The sequence below is a fragment of the Peromyscus maniculatus genome, chromosome 13, assembly GCF_049852395.1.
Source record: "Peromyscus maniculatus bairdii isolate BWxNUB_F1_BW_parent chromosome 13, HU_Pman_BW_mat_3.1, whole genome shotgun sequence".
Lineage (NCBI taxonomy): Eukaryota > Metazoa > Chordata > Mammalia > Rodentia > Cricetidae > Peromyscus > Peromyscus maniculatus.
This window is the reverse complement of record NC_134864.1, coordinates 22,948,390-22,964,943: the sequence shown is the minus strand read 5'-3', so window position 1 is coordinate 22,964,943 and position 16,554 is coordinate 22,948,390. Positions and strand designations below refer to the sequence as shown.

The window sequence follows — 16,554 nt, the reverse complement described above, 5'->3', positions numbered from 1 at the left end:
AATGTTCAAATAGTAGTTAGTTCCTATAAATTCTCCTACTAAATTTTATCAAAACTAAAATTAATGTCTAAGAAATACATTGATTCTGTGTTTACAAACATCTATGCTTGAATGCCATTTGATAGACAATACATTTTTGTTTTAGTTTTCTATCACCACAAAACCAAATGACCACAAATCAGAGGTACAGGACAACGTCCGTTTAGTATATCACAGTTCGGCATATCATGAGTGTCAGTGAGCTTGGGAATATTTTTTGTCCAGTGCTCCAAAAATTAGTAGCAAGTGTAAAATGACAGGAGGTTGCTGGGGAAGGGAGAAAGGGCCCTCGTCTGAGGCGGTCGAAGGAGATGGAAATGGCGTCAGAGGGTGTTCATTGCAGCCTAATAGCCGAGATACGGAGTCAGCACAAATGTCTGTAGATGAATCAGCGGAGAAAGAAAACATGGCATGTATGTGTGAATACTAAATTGGCCTGAGAAAGAAAATGGCCTTATTTCTGACAAAATGGATGGACCTGAAAGATGTTTTGCTAAGTGAAATAAGCCAGACACAAAAAGACAAATATTGCACGATCTCACTCATGCGTAGACTCAAAATATCAAGCTCCAGAGGCAGAGAGTAGAATGATGTTCACTGAGGCTGTGGCGGACGGTAGACATGGAACCTTTAACCAAAGGCACAGTCTCAGCTAGACAGGAGGGCGAGTTCTGCAGATTTGTTGTACAACCTGGACACCATAGTTAACAACGTATACATGAAAATTGCTAAGGTAAGTCTTTTTCTTTTTCTTTTTTCTTTTCGAGACAGAGTTTCTCTGTAGTTTTGGTGCTTGTCCTTGATCTCGCTCTGTAGACCAGGCTGGCGTTGAACTCACAGAGATCCGCCTGGCTCTGGGATTAAAGGCGTGTGCCACCGCAGCCAGGCTCTAAGGTAAGTCTTAAACACACTCACCACACAGATACAATCTGTATGTGAGAGGAGACGTATTTTTGTTAACTATGGTCATCTTTTCACAACATTTACATATTCAAAGCATCTCAATCTATTCCATATATACATAGAGGTTTGTCAATTATACATCATTAAAGCTGGGAGAGAAAATGGCAGATGAGCCCCAACCTCACCTGGATGGTGCGTTTGTTAAGGAATGCAATTCAAAGCCAACCACATGGTTGGCCAAGGTCATAAGTCAAATTGTAGGACTAAGGTCACCTGGCTTCATTAAAAAAAATGTTTGTTCAATTCTTTGCTTGTCTGAATTATTTCTCATCCCTGACAGAATTTCACTCCAAGATGACAATTTGTCATTGCCGGTATCTTATACAAATTAATTTGAACAATTTCTCTAAAAAGAAATGCAGTCTTTCTCAGTTTTAGGTAGTTTGGTGCTAATTCTACTTGTATACAAGAGTTCTTTTTGCTATTTTTTAACAGATTTATTTATGTGTGTGTTGTTGGAACATGGTCTAAGGACGAAGTTGTGCAAGGAGAATTCTGAGTGCTTGTGAGGAAAAACTCCAAGAAAACAAGACCAGAGTCTTGTGACCCAAGTTTCTTCAAAAACAAAGAAGTGTTCTGGATACTTCCATACCCCTCCCAGGTAACTCACTCTTACCCATGTAGGGGTAAGAGTGAGTTTACTTCAGATTATTCATTGCAGCTGGCTATTATTAATTGTTTATATGCTGCCATGGAAAAAACATGTTTTTGCCATGTGCGGCTTGTCTGCTGTGTGTGGCTTGTCCTTGAGATTGTACACTTTACTCATGTGACTCTTCTTTTTTTTTTTTTTTTGGTACAGAAGGTTATATTGGAAAAAAAAACCATGCCTCTTTCCATTTGGGGAAATGTTTTTTGGTTGATGAGTGTTGTCTAGAATCCTGGGTAACAAGAAAGGACATAGTTAGCCATGTGGATGTTGGTGATGGGAGCATAGATACTATTGTTTTAGATGTGAGTCTTCTTAATCTTCACAGTATAGTCTGATGCTCTGAATATAGTTTGCTATTACATGAGACTTTAGTCTGCCTCATTTATCAGCTCCGTTCTTGCAGGTTTCGCCACCTCTAGAATGATGACTCTCTCTCTCTCTCTCTCTCTCTCTCTCTCTCTCTCTCTCTCTCTCTCTCTCTCTCTCTGTGTGTGTGTGTGTGTGTGTGTGTGTGTGCTCGCGCGCATTGCATGCCAGCCATTGCATGCATGTGGAGGTCCGAGGAAAACTTCTAAGAATTGATTCTCTCTTTCTACCACATAGGACTTGAGGATCCAACTCCGATCTTCAGGCTTTGCAGCAAGTACCTCTACCCTCTGAGCAATCTCACTGGCCCCCCCAAATTCTACCTTTAACTAGTTATTATGTTAAAATCACAATATAGTATAGCAATTGCTAGTGTTAGCAATGTGTGCATTTTTCAGGTTGCAATGAAGACGTTTACTGCATTTATTTGTTCGATGGCTATGCTCTTGTATTGTAAACGAATGCTAAATACATTGAAATATGGTGTTGTTGGGAAGCATTTTGTGAGCGGATGTCTGTGCTGCAGAATCAACCTCTTACAAGAAAACAGCTTTGATGTAGTTCTTAACTGTTGCTCTCCAAACTGAACGCATTTTAAAGGCTGAGTAACAGAGCGGCACATTAAGAGATGCCGCAAAGATTTAAGGTTCCTGCTGGCTTTTAAACTTAATGCTTACTTTCAAAATTCTTTTAGCGTTGAACTTTTGTTTTTTAAAATTTAGATGGCATTTAAGGGGTAATATCTGTTTCTTCCCTACATAGTATGTATTCAGAGAGAACATACTTTTGTCTCAATAGTTTAAAAATATCAAACTCAGTATGATATACCCGTACTAGATAGAAGTTGGTAGTGTTAACTAAACAAGTGAAAGACCTTTTTGATAAGAACTTTAAATCTCTAAAGAAAGAAATTGAAGAAGATATCAGAAAATGGAAGGATCTCCCATGCTCATGGATAGGTAGGATTAACATAGTAAAAATGGCAATCTTACCAAAAGCAATCTACAGATTCAATGCAATCCCCATCAAAATCCCAACACAATTCTTCACAGACTTGGAAAGAAAAATACTCAACTTTATATGGAAAAACAAAAGACCCAGGATAGCTAAAAGAATCCTATATGATAAAGCAACCCTTGGAGGCATCACCATCCCGGACCTCAAACTCTACTATAGAGCTATAGTAATAAAAACAGCTTGGTACTGGTATAAAAACCGACATACGGACCAATGGAATCGAATTGAAGACCCTGACATTAATCCATGCACATATGAACACCTGGTTTTTGACAAAGGAGCCAAAACTATACAATGGAACAAAGAAAGTATCTTCAACAAATGGTGCTGGCATAACTGGATGTCAATATGTAAAAGATTACAAATAGATCCATATCTGTCACCATGCACAAAACTCAAGTCCAAGTGGATCAAAGACCTAAACATAAATCCAGTTACACTAAACTTTATAGAAAATAAGATAGGAAGCACTCTTGAACGCATTGGCACTGGGGACCATTTCCTAAATAAAACACCGACAGCACAGACCCTGAGCACAACCATTAATAAATGGGACCTCTCAAAACTGAGAAGCTTTTGCAGGGCAAAAGACACAGTCAATAAGACAAAAAGACAACCAACAGATTGGGAAAAGATCTTCACCAACCCCACATCTGACAGAGGATTGATCTCCACAATATATAAAGAACTCAAGAAACTAGACATCAAAGCACTGAACAGTCCAATTAAAAAATGGGCTAAAGAGCTAAACAGAGAATTCACAAAACAAGAACTACAAATGGCTGAAAGACATTTAAAGAAATGCTCAACATCCTTAATCATCAGAGAAATGCAAATCAAAACGACTCTGAGATACCACCTTACACCTGTTAGAATGGCTAAGATCAAAAACACCAATGACAACCAATGTTGGAGAGGATGTGGAGCAAAGGGAACACTCCTCCACTGTTGGTGGGAATGTAAACTTGTACAACCACTATGGAAATCAGTATGGCGGTTTCTCAGAAAATTAGGAATCAAACTACCTCAAGACCCAGCCATCCCACTCTTGGGCATATACCCAAAGAATGCTGATACATACCATAAAGATACATGCTCAGCTATGTTCATAGCAGCACTATTTGTAATAGCCAGAACCTGGAAACAACCTAGATGCCCATCAACGGAAGAATGGATGAAAAAAATGTGGTACATATACACAATGGAGTACTACTCAGCAGAGAAAAACAATGAAAGCATGAAATTTGCAGGCAAATGGATGGAACTAGAAAATATCATCGTGAGTGAGGTAACCCAAACCCAGAAAGACAGTTATGGTATGTACTCACTCATTGGTGGATTCTAGATATAAAATGAACAATCAGACCACAACCCATAGAACCATAGAGGCTATATATATATATATATATAGCATGGAGGTCCGTAGGACGACTGTGGCATATAATAAATTTCAGTTTTACTCAATTATTAAAAAAAAATAGCCAAATGAATGGAAACACATGAACTATGAACCAAAGACTGAGGGGCTCCCAGCTGGATCAGGCCCTCTGAATAGGTGAGACAGTTGATTGGCTTGATCAGTTTGGGAGGCATTTAGGCAGTGGGACCAAGTCCTGTGCTCATTCCATGAGTTGGCTGTTTGAAACCAGGAACTTATGCAGGGACACTTGGCTCAGTCTGGGAGGAAGGGACTGGACCTCCCTGGACTGAGTCTACCAAGTCGATCACAGTCCTCGGGGGAGGACTTGTCCTGGAGGAGATGGGAATGGAGGGTGGGCTGGGGGTAAGGGGAGGGCGTGGGAGGGGGGAGAATAGGGGAACCCATGGCTGATATGTAGAACTGAATGGTATTGTAAAATAAAAAATATATATCAAAAAAAAAAAAAAAAAAAAAAAAAAAAAAAAAAAGAAGTTGGTAGTGTTGTGCCCAGGTCGCAAGACCCCCAAGCAAGACCACCACAGTGCCAATATCTGATGCAAGTCCACAGAGGTTTTTTCAATAACAAAACAAGCCCAGGCCTTGGTCCTCATGCCCAACATCTGACACAGCGGGTGGAGGAGGACTGCCCCGAGCACTCATTTTAAGGGGTTTATATAGGAAAGGTTTACATGCAGCTTGGGATTGGATGAGGGGGCTAGGGATGAGGTAGTTCTCTGAAGTTACTGGCTGAACTATAAGCATGAGGCTACTGATGGCTAACGGGATTCAGGGTATCTACAGAGACATAAACTTTTTATTCCCTATGTCCTGCTTTTGCTGAACCTAGGATATTCATTCAGATTTATTATTCTAGCCTCATCTTCCCATGAGTTCAACTTCTGGTCAGTTCTAAAACTGTTGGTCAGCAAATACCTTTGGGGTGGGGGGCGGGGGGGGACGGACAGGGTGGTGGTGGTGGGGTGTCGGGAAGGGGGGCGTCTCTCAAGATGGCTACTGATTTTTCTCTTTCAGTAGTGTGTCGCCTAGTGTGCACAAAGCATGGGGTTCACTCACCCCCAGTGCCACAGGAGCCAGGCTGGTGACACATTGCTGTAATCCCAGCACTTGGGAGGAAGAGAAAGCAGGATCAGAAGTTCAAGGTCATCCTCAACTACATCATGAATTAAAGTCCAGTTTGGGGTACAAAAGGCTCTACCCTAGTAAAAACTAATGTTTGAAAAGGAAAAAAATTCTTTCGGTGTCATAACTTTTAAAACACGCTGACATTATTTGATTCATGGCTGTTGCCATGGTCACAAACGCTTTGTATTTTCTTGACAAAAATAGTCCAGTGAGGCTTGTCATGAGTAAATTAGAACAAATTTATCAAGATTATATTTAAATTTTGCTTTGCTAGTTATACTAAAATGAGAACAAGACTTTATGTAAGTTAAAAAAAATTGAAAGTATTAAAATGTATTTCATTGGAAAAAAAAACTTAAAAAGGAAAACTAATCTCAAAATTCCTCACAATGCAACAGTGTCCTGTTGAAAACACAATAAGAACAGAAACTAGTAATTCCTCTACCGATGCCTTCACATTTGTAGCTGTACTGAGAATTTGATAAGAAACCCTTAAGAAAACTGCTTCGTTTATAAACTGGTGCCAGATGTATCCAGTTTCCAGCCTTACCGAGGGTCCATCAGAAATGGAGAGTCAGCATTTGCACATTTTAAACAAAAATGTGATGTTTTTCCTCTACCCGAGCACAAGTGTTTACTCTTGTACTGAACAGAAGCTGGAGGCATCGGGCACGATGACCAGCAGCTGTGAACATCTTAGAGCAATCGTTTCCACGCTGTAAACCAACTGAGGCGCTAGCTTCCTAAGAGCTTAATCACAATGAACGCAGTGCGAGACGCTGAGTCAATAAGCCTAAAATGCAGCCCCAAAGACCTTCAAACACTTTTCCTCCCAACGCAAACAATAATAGGTCCAGCCTATATTGTTTGCTCCCAGGGTCCGTGGAAGAGTCTAACAACCAGCTGGGAATCTAATCTGAGTGATAGTCAACGAATCTAAGCACACTGAGTTCTTTAGTCCATTCACTTTATTCTTCTAAGTCAGTTCTACCTACACAGTTTCTTTTCTGTTCTCATACTTAGCTCCTCTCAGTCCCTCCTGCTCTCAGTCCCTTCTGCTGTTCTCTCATCTCTACCTAGTTCTTTTCATCTCCGTCCTCATCTTTGTTCTTCTCCATCAGTTCTCCCCAGTGTTCTCCGAGAACCAGTAAATACACATGCGGTAATTCTTTGCAAAGCAATGTGAAGCTTGAAGTTTTCAGGGTCGCAGAGAGGGGTGATAAGCATCCACACATAAAGCAATAAATGTCAGCTTCCAATAAAACCCAACAGGGAAGTGACTAAAGAGGGGAGTTCTCTGCTAGGGTCAATGAAAGGCTAACATCAATTAGGGAATCTAGGAACAGCACCTGGCTGAGGAGGAGTTAAAACTTAATCTGCACAAGAAAGAAGCTTGGCACCTGTCACCTGCCTGGCCTTGTAGGCAATTTCCTTGGGTCAGTGGGAAGTAACTGCCTTAACTCAGTAACTAGCAAGTGGCTAAAACATCATCCCAGGAACAGGAGCAGTAAATCTCTTAAGTTAGGGTCTTGTGTAAATAACCCAGGGTGAAGATAAGGAGTTGAGGATTTAATTGCTAGTGGTTATTTTCTCTTATCTGTAAGTGAGATGAGCTAATGTTTATCTATATGCAGTTTTGTCCTTGGAAAAAAGTATCTTTGCTGAAACAGGTTTGTCCGGAGAATGGCCCTGGCCAGATATATGTTAATGAAAAATAAACACAGCTGGGGACAGTTGTCCAATTACCCCAAGTATATAGGGAAAGTTGTGCCCAAGATTGAGATGCAATTGTGAGAGTACATGGACACATAACATGGAGATGCACTGTAATAAATGGGGAGACTCATAGCTGTTATTGCACAAGAAGTTTACAACAAGAGACAGCCAGTTCATTCAAAAGGCAGTAATTTCATAACTCCTTGTATGATGGTTTCCTCTAACAGAACCCTTAGTTCTGATGGGTTGACCTTCTGAACTCTAGTTGGCACTGCTGTGTACTCTCATGGATTTTCGCTACCAGAGGCTCTCAGTATCCTCCCTGTACCTTTTCCTGTCCATCCATTTGGCATTCCTTTAAACTAATTAACCTGAATACATCAGATTCTAACTTGGGCATCTCAGCTGTGTTTCAGGTATCTGTGCCATTCTACCGATGGGCTAACTCTTTCAGCTTTCTGGGGGTGGGGTGGGGGCTGTCTTCTTTGGAAGATAATAGTTACATAGCTTGCTTGAACATATCATATCAATAATTTTATATCCTGTTAATACCTTGTCAACTTTGCAGTATTTATTAGATTTATCAGATGAACTCAGCTGCTTATTTCTGCTTCTGGGCTGTCTGCGAAAATCATATTCTTATTGATACGAATTTGAAGTTTTTCTTTCTGGGTGTCTTTTAAGGCAGAAATGCCCAGTTTTAACATTGGTTGCTGTTAAATAAAACATACCCTTAACATAGTCATTCTGCTTGGTGTAGCTTGTAATCTACACTAAAGTGAAACTCTGCTGAATGACATCATCCAAAATTGTTCCGCAAGGCTGCTGCTGACTTAGGATTTTGCTTCAGCGTTCTAAAAGGTGTGGATGGTGGGAAGCAAGCCTCGCCATAGAGCGACAGCGATAGAAGACCACAGTTTTACATTTGTGAGTCATTTTGTGCCAGACATTGCCCCATCACCCGTCAGTGCCACTTCCCTTTCGTCTCGGTTCTGCGCCGCGCCTTCTGTTCTGATTCGGCTTAGCTAACCAGAAGCACAAGCAGATGTCGGGACCGGGGCTGGAAGGCAAGTGGAGTCTAGTCTCCCGGCTTCTTGGAGGGCAGCCTCAAGCTGGTTGCATTCCTCAGCCAAAGGACACATTTTTAATTAAATTCCACTCTCCTCCAGTCCCTCGTTGTGTGACTCTCTTCCAGTCTGGTCCGGACGGAGGCAGCTGTCTTCCCTGTTCTTGTTAGACCCTCAGAACACCCTCTTGTTTTTTAACTGTCCATGGTTTTAGAAAGAATTCTTTCACTCACTCCATTTCCGTGCACTTTGTTTCCTGTCAAACTATTAAATGAGAAAAAGGATTAGCTTTAGAATTTAGTTATCTTAGAAATGAAAAATCATTCAGTATACATTTGATCAACCTATTTCTTTAATTTTTGCATTAAATATTACACTAAACATGAAGAGCGTGCCCTGGTCTTATTTATACATCCATAAAAATATGCTCAGGTTATTTTTCAAGAGGAAACAGAAGATGGGCAGTGGGGATAGATGAGAAAGCATAACCCAAATGATCAAAAGACAGGGAATGTAAAAAGATATTAACACATTGTCTCAGAAAACCCCGGTCAGCATGATGCTCTACCAACAGCCACCAGCATTTAGTGGAAAGCCCGCTCTACATCCCAGTCCCTGTTCTGAAAAACTGACATATTCCGTGTTACTCCCTTCTCAGGCACAGGATGGAGTTGTTCTCCCTCTTCCAGTGGAGAATCTGGCCCAGGGCAGTCACGCAAACCACTGGCCCTGTGGTGCGGCCCATTCTCCTGGCCAGCTGTGCTTGTCTTGCGGTTGTCTCACAAATAAGACTTAAATTATACAAAGACTACAAATTCTGTGAATGAATAAACTTGCAGAGTGACATACTAGGAAACACATGGGTTTGATTCTTACAAGCCCGTTTAAATGATTCCCCGGTGTGCCTGGTTTTCTTCTTGATACATTTTATAAGTTTGTACGTGACTGGTTGTAGTGTGTCGTATTCTAATGAGAATTTACAATTTTTCTCTAGGTTTCTGATCTGTAACTATGCCCGTTAGCAAGTCACCTGTGATCAATAAGTTTGGAATAATATCTTCCAGTTACCATGAAGAACTCTTGAAATCTACTTCTCAAAGTGCAACTAGAAAGAAGAGTCATAAACCAAAGTAAGTTTGAGATTTTATGCCATTTTATGTCGGAGTTCTAATTCATTACAGGTAATTTTGAAAGTTTAAAAAATTGTGAAATTTTCTTCGCTTCTCTTCCTCCTCCTCCTCCTTCTTTTTTCCCCTTTCTGGTCTTGCTTGGTTCTATCCTAGGTCTCTGGGCCATCCACTTTCTGCTTTATGACACCCCAGGCAGTGTCAGGGGCGATATTTAGGGTTGTGTAGCGTGGTCTTCTTGTGAGACTCCTAATAGTGGGAACAGGGCTGTCTCTCTTTTGCCTGCTTTTAGGACCTTTTCCTCCTACTACACTGCTTTATCTAGCCTTAATATGAGGGGAGGTGCTTATTATTATTATTATTATTGCAACTTGAAATGCTGTGTTTGGTTGCTATCCCTGGGAGGCCTGCCCTTTTCTGTAGGGAAATGGAGGAGGAGTAGATGGGGGTGGGGTGGGGGGGAAGAAATACTGGGGAGGGACTGGGGCGGGGAGAGGAGGGGGGGGAAAGCTTCAGTCAGAATGTAACACATGAGAAAAGAATAAATAAAAAATTGTGAAATTATACAAAAAAATCACAGCTTTGTATCTGGAGATAAAGATGTGAAAGATTAATATTTTCAATTAGTTTCATGTATTATATTAGTGTATATTGTAAAAGTTGTAAATTATACATTTTATTTGAAATAAACATTTTTCTATATTTTCATATAATTTAAATTGCTATTGGATTCATGAAATGCATGAGCAAAAACTTTTAATAATGGCTATTTTAGTTACTTTTAGTTTTTTGCTTTTAAATTTAGACATAATAGGATGTTTTCCCATTTTAAAATGATTGGGATAAAGTTTCTGAAATGAATGCAAGTGCCACTTAGGGGAGCTGTTGCTAAGACTTTACAATCACAAGAAGTGTATTTTTCCTGTGTTTATTTAATTTTTTTAGTTGTTGCAGTTCTGGTTTTATTCTAAGATTATACTAATCTGTATGAGAATGAGGGGAGGCAGGAATAGTTATTATCTATCAATAACCCCATAGTGATGTATTCATTGTTGTACCAGTACATCAGATAAGCAAGTAAAAATGATCAGTGCATCTAAACAGTCAAAGACATTGGAAACAGAAACAGTAGGCCCGAGTGATATTGACTTAGTAATTCTTTTACTCTTGGAAACCTAGGCAGCAGAGGAAAAATTGTTTGTATGAAGATGTTCATAGCAGGACTGATTACATTTAAAATTGCAAGTTTTCAAGTGCTTAGTATAGGAATGGCCAAATGAACGAAGTGCTTGTAACAGTAGGCTATATTGGAAATATTTGTAAGAAAAAATATTTTTTATCATATTTAAAGAAGTTTCACAAGGAACTGGATATTTCTAACTTGTTAATGTGTATCTCACTAACTTGTTTATATGTATCTCACTAACTTGTTATTATGTAACTCGTACATGTCTAGTTTATTGGTGACATGAGTTAACTTTGGGTAACTTAAGGTCTCAGATAAGTATTCAATACCAATTCTACTTATCTGATACAATTTGAAACAGCTATTCTTTAACTTTTCTCCCGATCTGAGATACTCTCTTGTAGTCTGATCTGATCACAAATCCACGGCTCACACTCTGTCCCCAACACTTCAGAAAATCATTAGACTTCTCAGTTGTAGAAGCAGGCACACTGTGTCCTAGCTTTCCCCTTTTACTCTCATCAAATTGACATTGTCAAGATCACAGAAGCATGATAAGGTATTTGGTGTACGTGCTTTTCCTCCATAGTCTAACATTTACCTTAACAGGGATACAATCGGAAATCAGCCTTATGTAGTAGCAAAAATGATAATCTGAGAATTGATCATGCTAGTGACAACCGGTGTGATCTCCTGCTCAACTTGTGGTATAGTCACTGTGGCAAAGACTGCTAATTGCTCCTTACCTAGATCCCTTTTCTCGTTTGCTCACACTGATAGGATTTTTAGTAGGATCCACAGTGAAGCATTAAAGCCTGCCTTTCTCAGATCTCCTTGCTGTCAATGGGACTGTGGGTATGATCCCTTTGAGTGCCACGGTTAGCAGAAATGTTACACTTTAATTTTGTGCTCATTAACAAGGAGCAGTATGTTTTCCTGTTCTTTGTTGCTGCTCTTAGTGGGAATGGGGAGGTGGCTGCAGCCCCTAGAGCAGAGGCTTTGAGCCACAAGATGGAAGATGTATGTTGAGGACAAAAAAGGGGCAAGAAAACCAAGTGTGGACCTCCTCTGCAGATACACCATCCTGGACCGCATATCTTGGGTCTTCTGTCTGAAAAAGAAGTGTCTGTCTTGATAACAATAATTTTGCCATTTTATAGTAGTTTGCAATGTGTTTCTAGGTAGTTCGTGGCATAATTTCTCTGCAACAAAGCTACTAGCGATGCTCTGTAGCCCCAGTTTGTCTTTATTCTCTTTCCAGAGGACTCATTGATTGCAACTGAATAAGACATTCACTTTTGGACTTTGAACTAGTTGGGTTAGTAAAGAATATTTACCTCTTACAGCCATTTTTATGGGTTCTTACACATTCAAGTATATAGGAGAGAGATGTTCATGCACATTATGGACCAATAGTACACTGTGACTTACCCCCACTTGAACTGTCTAAATTTTAGTGTTCTCTGGCATAACACCTTCTGATGGAAAGAAAATTAAGCATCCCTTGTCTTACTGCATTTTCTCCTTGGATACCATTTCCATTCCACATATGTGAGTTTATTCCCAAGAAGGGATGCTCCTGATTTCGTCAGACAGTTCCTTGTGGCATCACAAGGTAATCTCATGCTCAATGGAAAAGTCATGTGTATTTACTATTTAAATTTTGCTTTAATTGACTTGTTATACATATTACATATTGTGATAATTCTATACTTGTGGAGAGCATGTAATGTTCAAACCTGAATGCTCATCATTTCTTTGTGCAGGGAATCCTTGATCCCTTCAAGGTCCTTTTGAGGTACATAATTGTTAAAGCTAAAACTCACCTTACTATTCTATAATGCACTAGAATTTATCCCTGTGTTTTGATTGGTACCTGATCTCTTTCTCTATCTCCTCCCTTTTCCCCCATCATAGACTTTATGATCACTATTCTACTCTCAAATTTGAGGAGACAAACTATGTTAGCTTCTACATATAACTGAGAATATGTTACTGTGCCTGGATTACTCCAATCAGCATAATGTCCCTAGCTATATCGTGTTGCTGGAAACAGGATTTTATTCTTTTTATGGCAGAATAACATTCTACTGTGTGCTTATTGTTATTTATTTGCGGTGCTATTTACTGGGTGAGAGAAAACATGAGGTACAATGGAATCCACTATAAGAGTTTTATCAGGGAAGGGAAAGTATAGGGAATGTGAATCCGCCTACCAGAAACAAATGGTGCAGAGAGAGAGCTGGGGGGTGGTGAACGGTTGGAATCTGTTTTTATAGGTCAACTTGCGCATGCACATATGGGCTTAAGTAGCTATACCATGCATGCACATAGATTATGTGATCACAGAGCACAGACTATGTGACCACTTGGTGCACCAATTACGTAGGATGGAAGGCCCTGGGGTGACTAAGCATTTTGCCTGACTGCTGGACAGCGCATGCACGGTCATATAGCTAGGAATTATAACACTTATACCACATTTTCTTTATCCATTTATTCTACAGTGGGTCTTCCTTCGGCTCCTGGAACTAATGGGTCATCCGATAGTTCCATTTTTAGTTTGGTTCTTTTTTGTTTCTTTGTTTTTAAGAATATGATACCATTTTCAATGATTGCTATTTAGTTTCTAGTCTCACCCACAGTGAAAAGAGTATACTTTTCTTCATATTTCACTGATTTTTTTACCCCCCAAACAAAGCCATTTGGCCAGGGTAAAGTGGTATAATATCATGGTTGGGATTTCTATTTCCCTGATTGTATTAGTGGTGCTGAGACTTCTTCCTTCAAATTTGTTGGCTATTTATGTTTCTCCCTTTCTTAAAAAATGAGTGTCTATCTAGATCATCTCTCTGTTTGTTATGTTGCCTAGTCTTACTGCTGTTGAGCTGTTTGTGTTCCTTACACATTGTATATGTCAGTCCTGGTCAAGTGAATCTTTGGCAAATGTCTCATCCCTGTCTCCCAGCTCTCTTTTCAGCTTCTAATTCTTTTCTTCGTTGGGCCAAGTTGTGATCCTTTCATCTCTATTGCTTTTGTTGTCTGTGTTTTGGGAATGTTGTCCAAAAAGTCTTTGTCCACACTAGTGCTTCCTCCAGATTTCCTCCTAGCATCTCATAGTTTAAAGTACTGCATTTAGTTTTTTGATCTATTTTGATTTTAGTTTTGTGTTTGGGGTCTACTTTTATCTTTGGCATATGGGTATCCAGTTTTCCCAGTACCATTTACAGAAGAATCCGTCCTTCCTTCAATATATGTTCTTGGCATCTTTGTGAAAAATCTTTTGGCTGTAAGCACATGAGTATATTTCTGGGTTTTCTGTCCTGTGGATGTGTGCGTCAGGATTTTTGTAAAATCATGAGCATATGAATCTATCAGTCACGTCATTTCACTTTCAGGGAATAATGGGGGGAATGAAAAGGATGAAATACGTGGGTGTCTTTTCTATTTGAATTAAATATTATATTATATTATTTATACATGTATATAATGTATTTAGATCTAACCTAACCCCCATTCTCCCCCCCCCACTTCAATTCCTTGCCTACCCCCACTTCCTCTACTTTTCCCTGAAGGTCCTTTCTTAAGCAAAGCATTTCAAGCAAAGTTTGTCTTTGTTATTTAAATACATGAATTCAAATACTGTTATCCATGTAACTAACTGAATCTCTTTGAGATCAATAATAACATTTGAGGATAGATGACATTAAACACCAGAAGTCTGGCTGTTTTCAAGTGTGCTTCCTAGGGATAACCTTGAGAACCCCTGGACTGTTACCAAACTCAGAAGAGAAAGTTTATAAATTCAAGAGCAAACATTTAGAAAGGAAAGTATTCTGAATTTTCTTCTAAATGGCTTTTGCTCAAAATTTAGTATGTATTCCCAACCTTTTCTTCCAATGTCTGCTTAGAATTCTATTTACTAGTAGCTATTAAGTTGGAGGACCTGCACTTCTGAAACATTTACTATGACTGCACCGTGAATTTAAAATCTAAAGAATATCAAAATGGAATTAGAGACCATGTCAGATTACAAATGATCTCAGAGGCCAGTCCTTCTTCTTCCAGTTTTGGACCATAAAGCCTACTGGACATGCACAGTGTGAAGATGTTGCAGTCATTCACATAAATCAAGGATGACAGAAGATATTTCCAGTGTCTGACTTTAGAAGTCCAGGCAAGATCATCGAGTCAAGCATGACCAATTCAGGGGAGTTCTGTGTTCATGCTGCTGTGCACTCCCATATCACTGACTCGATTCCTTATTTATTCTCTTCAGGGTAATGAATCTGTCCCAGAGTTGCTGCTGCATCTCCATGCATCATGGCTGCAGTAAGGGGTAGACCTCATTCATCCTGTGGGCACTTCTGATTTTTAGGAGGAGGGATATTAATTATAATTTGAAATTGCTATCTGTGGTAGTTTGAATGTAATGACCCCATAAGCCCTTTGGAAATGGCACTATTAGGAGATGTGGCTTGTTGGAGTAGGTGTGGCATTGTTGGAAAAAATTTGTTGCTGTAGGGATGGGCTTTGAGGTCTCATATATGCTCAAGCCATGCTCAGTGTCTCAGACCAACCACTTCCTGTTGCCTGCAAGTCAGGATGTAGGCCTCTCAGCTCCCTCTCCAGCACCATGTCTGTCTTTACATTGCCATGTCTGTCTTCACATTCAGTCCATGATAATGGACTGAATCTCTGAACTATATATAAGCTAGCCACCCCAATTAAATGTTTCTCTTTATAAAAGTTGTGGTGTTTCTTCACAGCAATAGAAACCCTAACTAAGACAGAACTTGGTACCAGGGACTGCGGTATTGCTGTGATAAGAGTGACCATGCTTTTGTTTGAAAGAATATGGACCTTGGAACTGTGAATTAGAAAAGTAGTTGAACATTTTTTTTCTTCATTTTCATTTTAATGTCACCATAGAGCAGTTAATAGATTATACATATTCTCAATATTTTCCAAACCAGAACAGTGATTCTGAAACTGCACATTAATATAATTTCAATAATAAAGCACTAGCTTAATTTATACAAAATTTATATAGATACCTTTATTAGTAAAAAACTCTGATGTTACAAATTTTCATCCCTTCTTTTATAATTATTTACCAATCTGACAACAATCTTACTGTCAGTCTGAAGCACCATTACTATTGTACACCTACAATTTTTTTATTTTATTTTATTTTACAATACAATTCAGTTCTACATATCAGCCACGGATTCCCTTGTTCTCCCCCCTCCTGCCTCCTCCCCTTCCCCCCAGCCCACACCCCATTCCCACCTCCTCCAGGGCAAAGCCTCCCCCGAGGACTGAGATCAACCTGGTAGACTCAGTCCAGGCAGGTCCAGTCCACTCCTCCCAGGCCGAGCCAAGGGACTCTGCATAAGCCCTAGGTTTCAAACAGCCAACTCATGCACTGAGCACAGGACTGGGTCCCACTGCCTGGATGCCTCCCAAACAGATCAATCCAATCAACTGTCTGACCCATTCAGAGGGCCTGATCTAGTTGGGGGCCCCTCAGCCATTGGTTCATAGTTCATGTGTTTCCATTTGTTTGGCTATTTGTCCCTGTGCTTTATCCAACCTTGGTCTCAACAATTCTCGCTCATATAAACCCTCCTCTTTCTCGCTAATTGGACTCCTGGAGCTCCACCCGGGGCCTAGCTGTGGATCTTTGCATCTAGATCCCTCAGTCATTGGATGGGGTTTCTGGCATGACAATTAGGGCGTTTGGCCATCCCATCACCAGAGTAGGTCATTTCAGGCTGTCTCTCGACCATTGCCAGCAGTCTATTGTGGGGGTATCTTTGTGGATTTCTGTGGGCCTCTCTAGCACTTTGCTTCTT

The 16,554-nt window shown here is 40.0% G+C and overlaps 1 protein-coding gene across 2 annotated transcripts in view; it reads left to right on the top strand.

Moving 5' to 3' along the window:
- Nucleotides 1–16,554, top strand: part of Tmem232 (transmembrane protein 232) — a 280,176-nt gene that overhangs the window by 22,193 nt on the left and 241,429 nt on the right. For both annotated transcript variants that reach the window (XM_016010076.3, XM_042259706.2), the window contains exon 2: nt 9,378–9,513. In XM_016010076.3, the coding sequence (XP_015865562.1) occupies nt 9,395–9,513 (119 nt within the window). In that variant the 5' untranslated portion in view covers nt 9,378–9,394. The remainder of the gene's footprint in view (nt 1–9,377; nt 9,514–16,554) is intronic.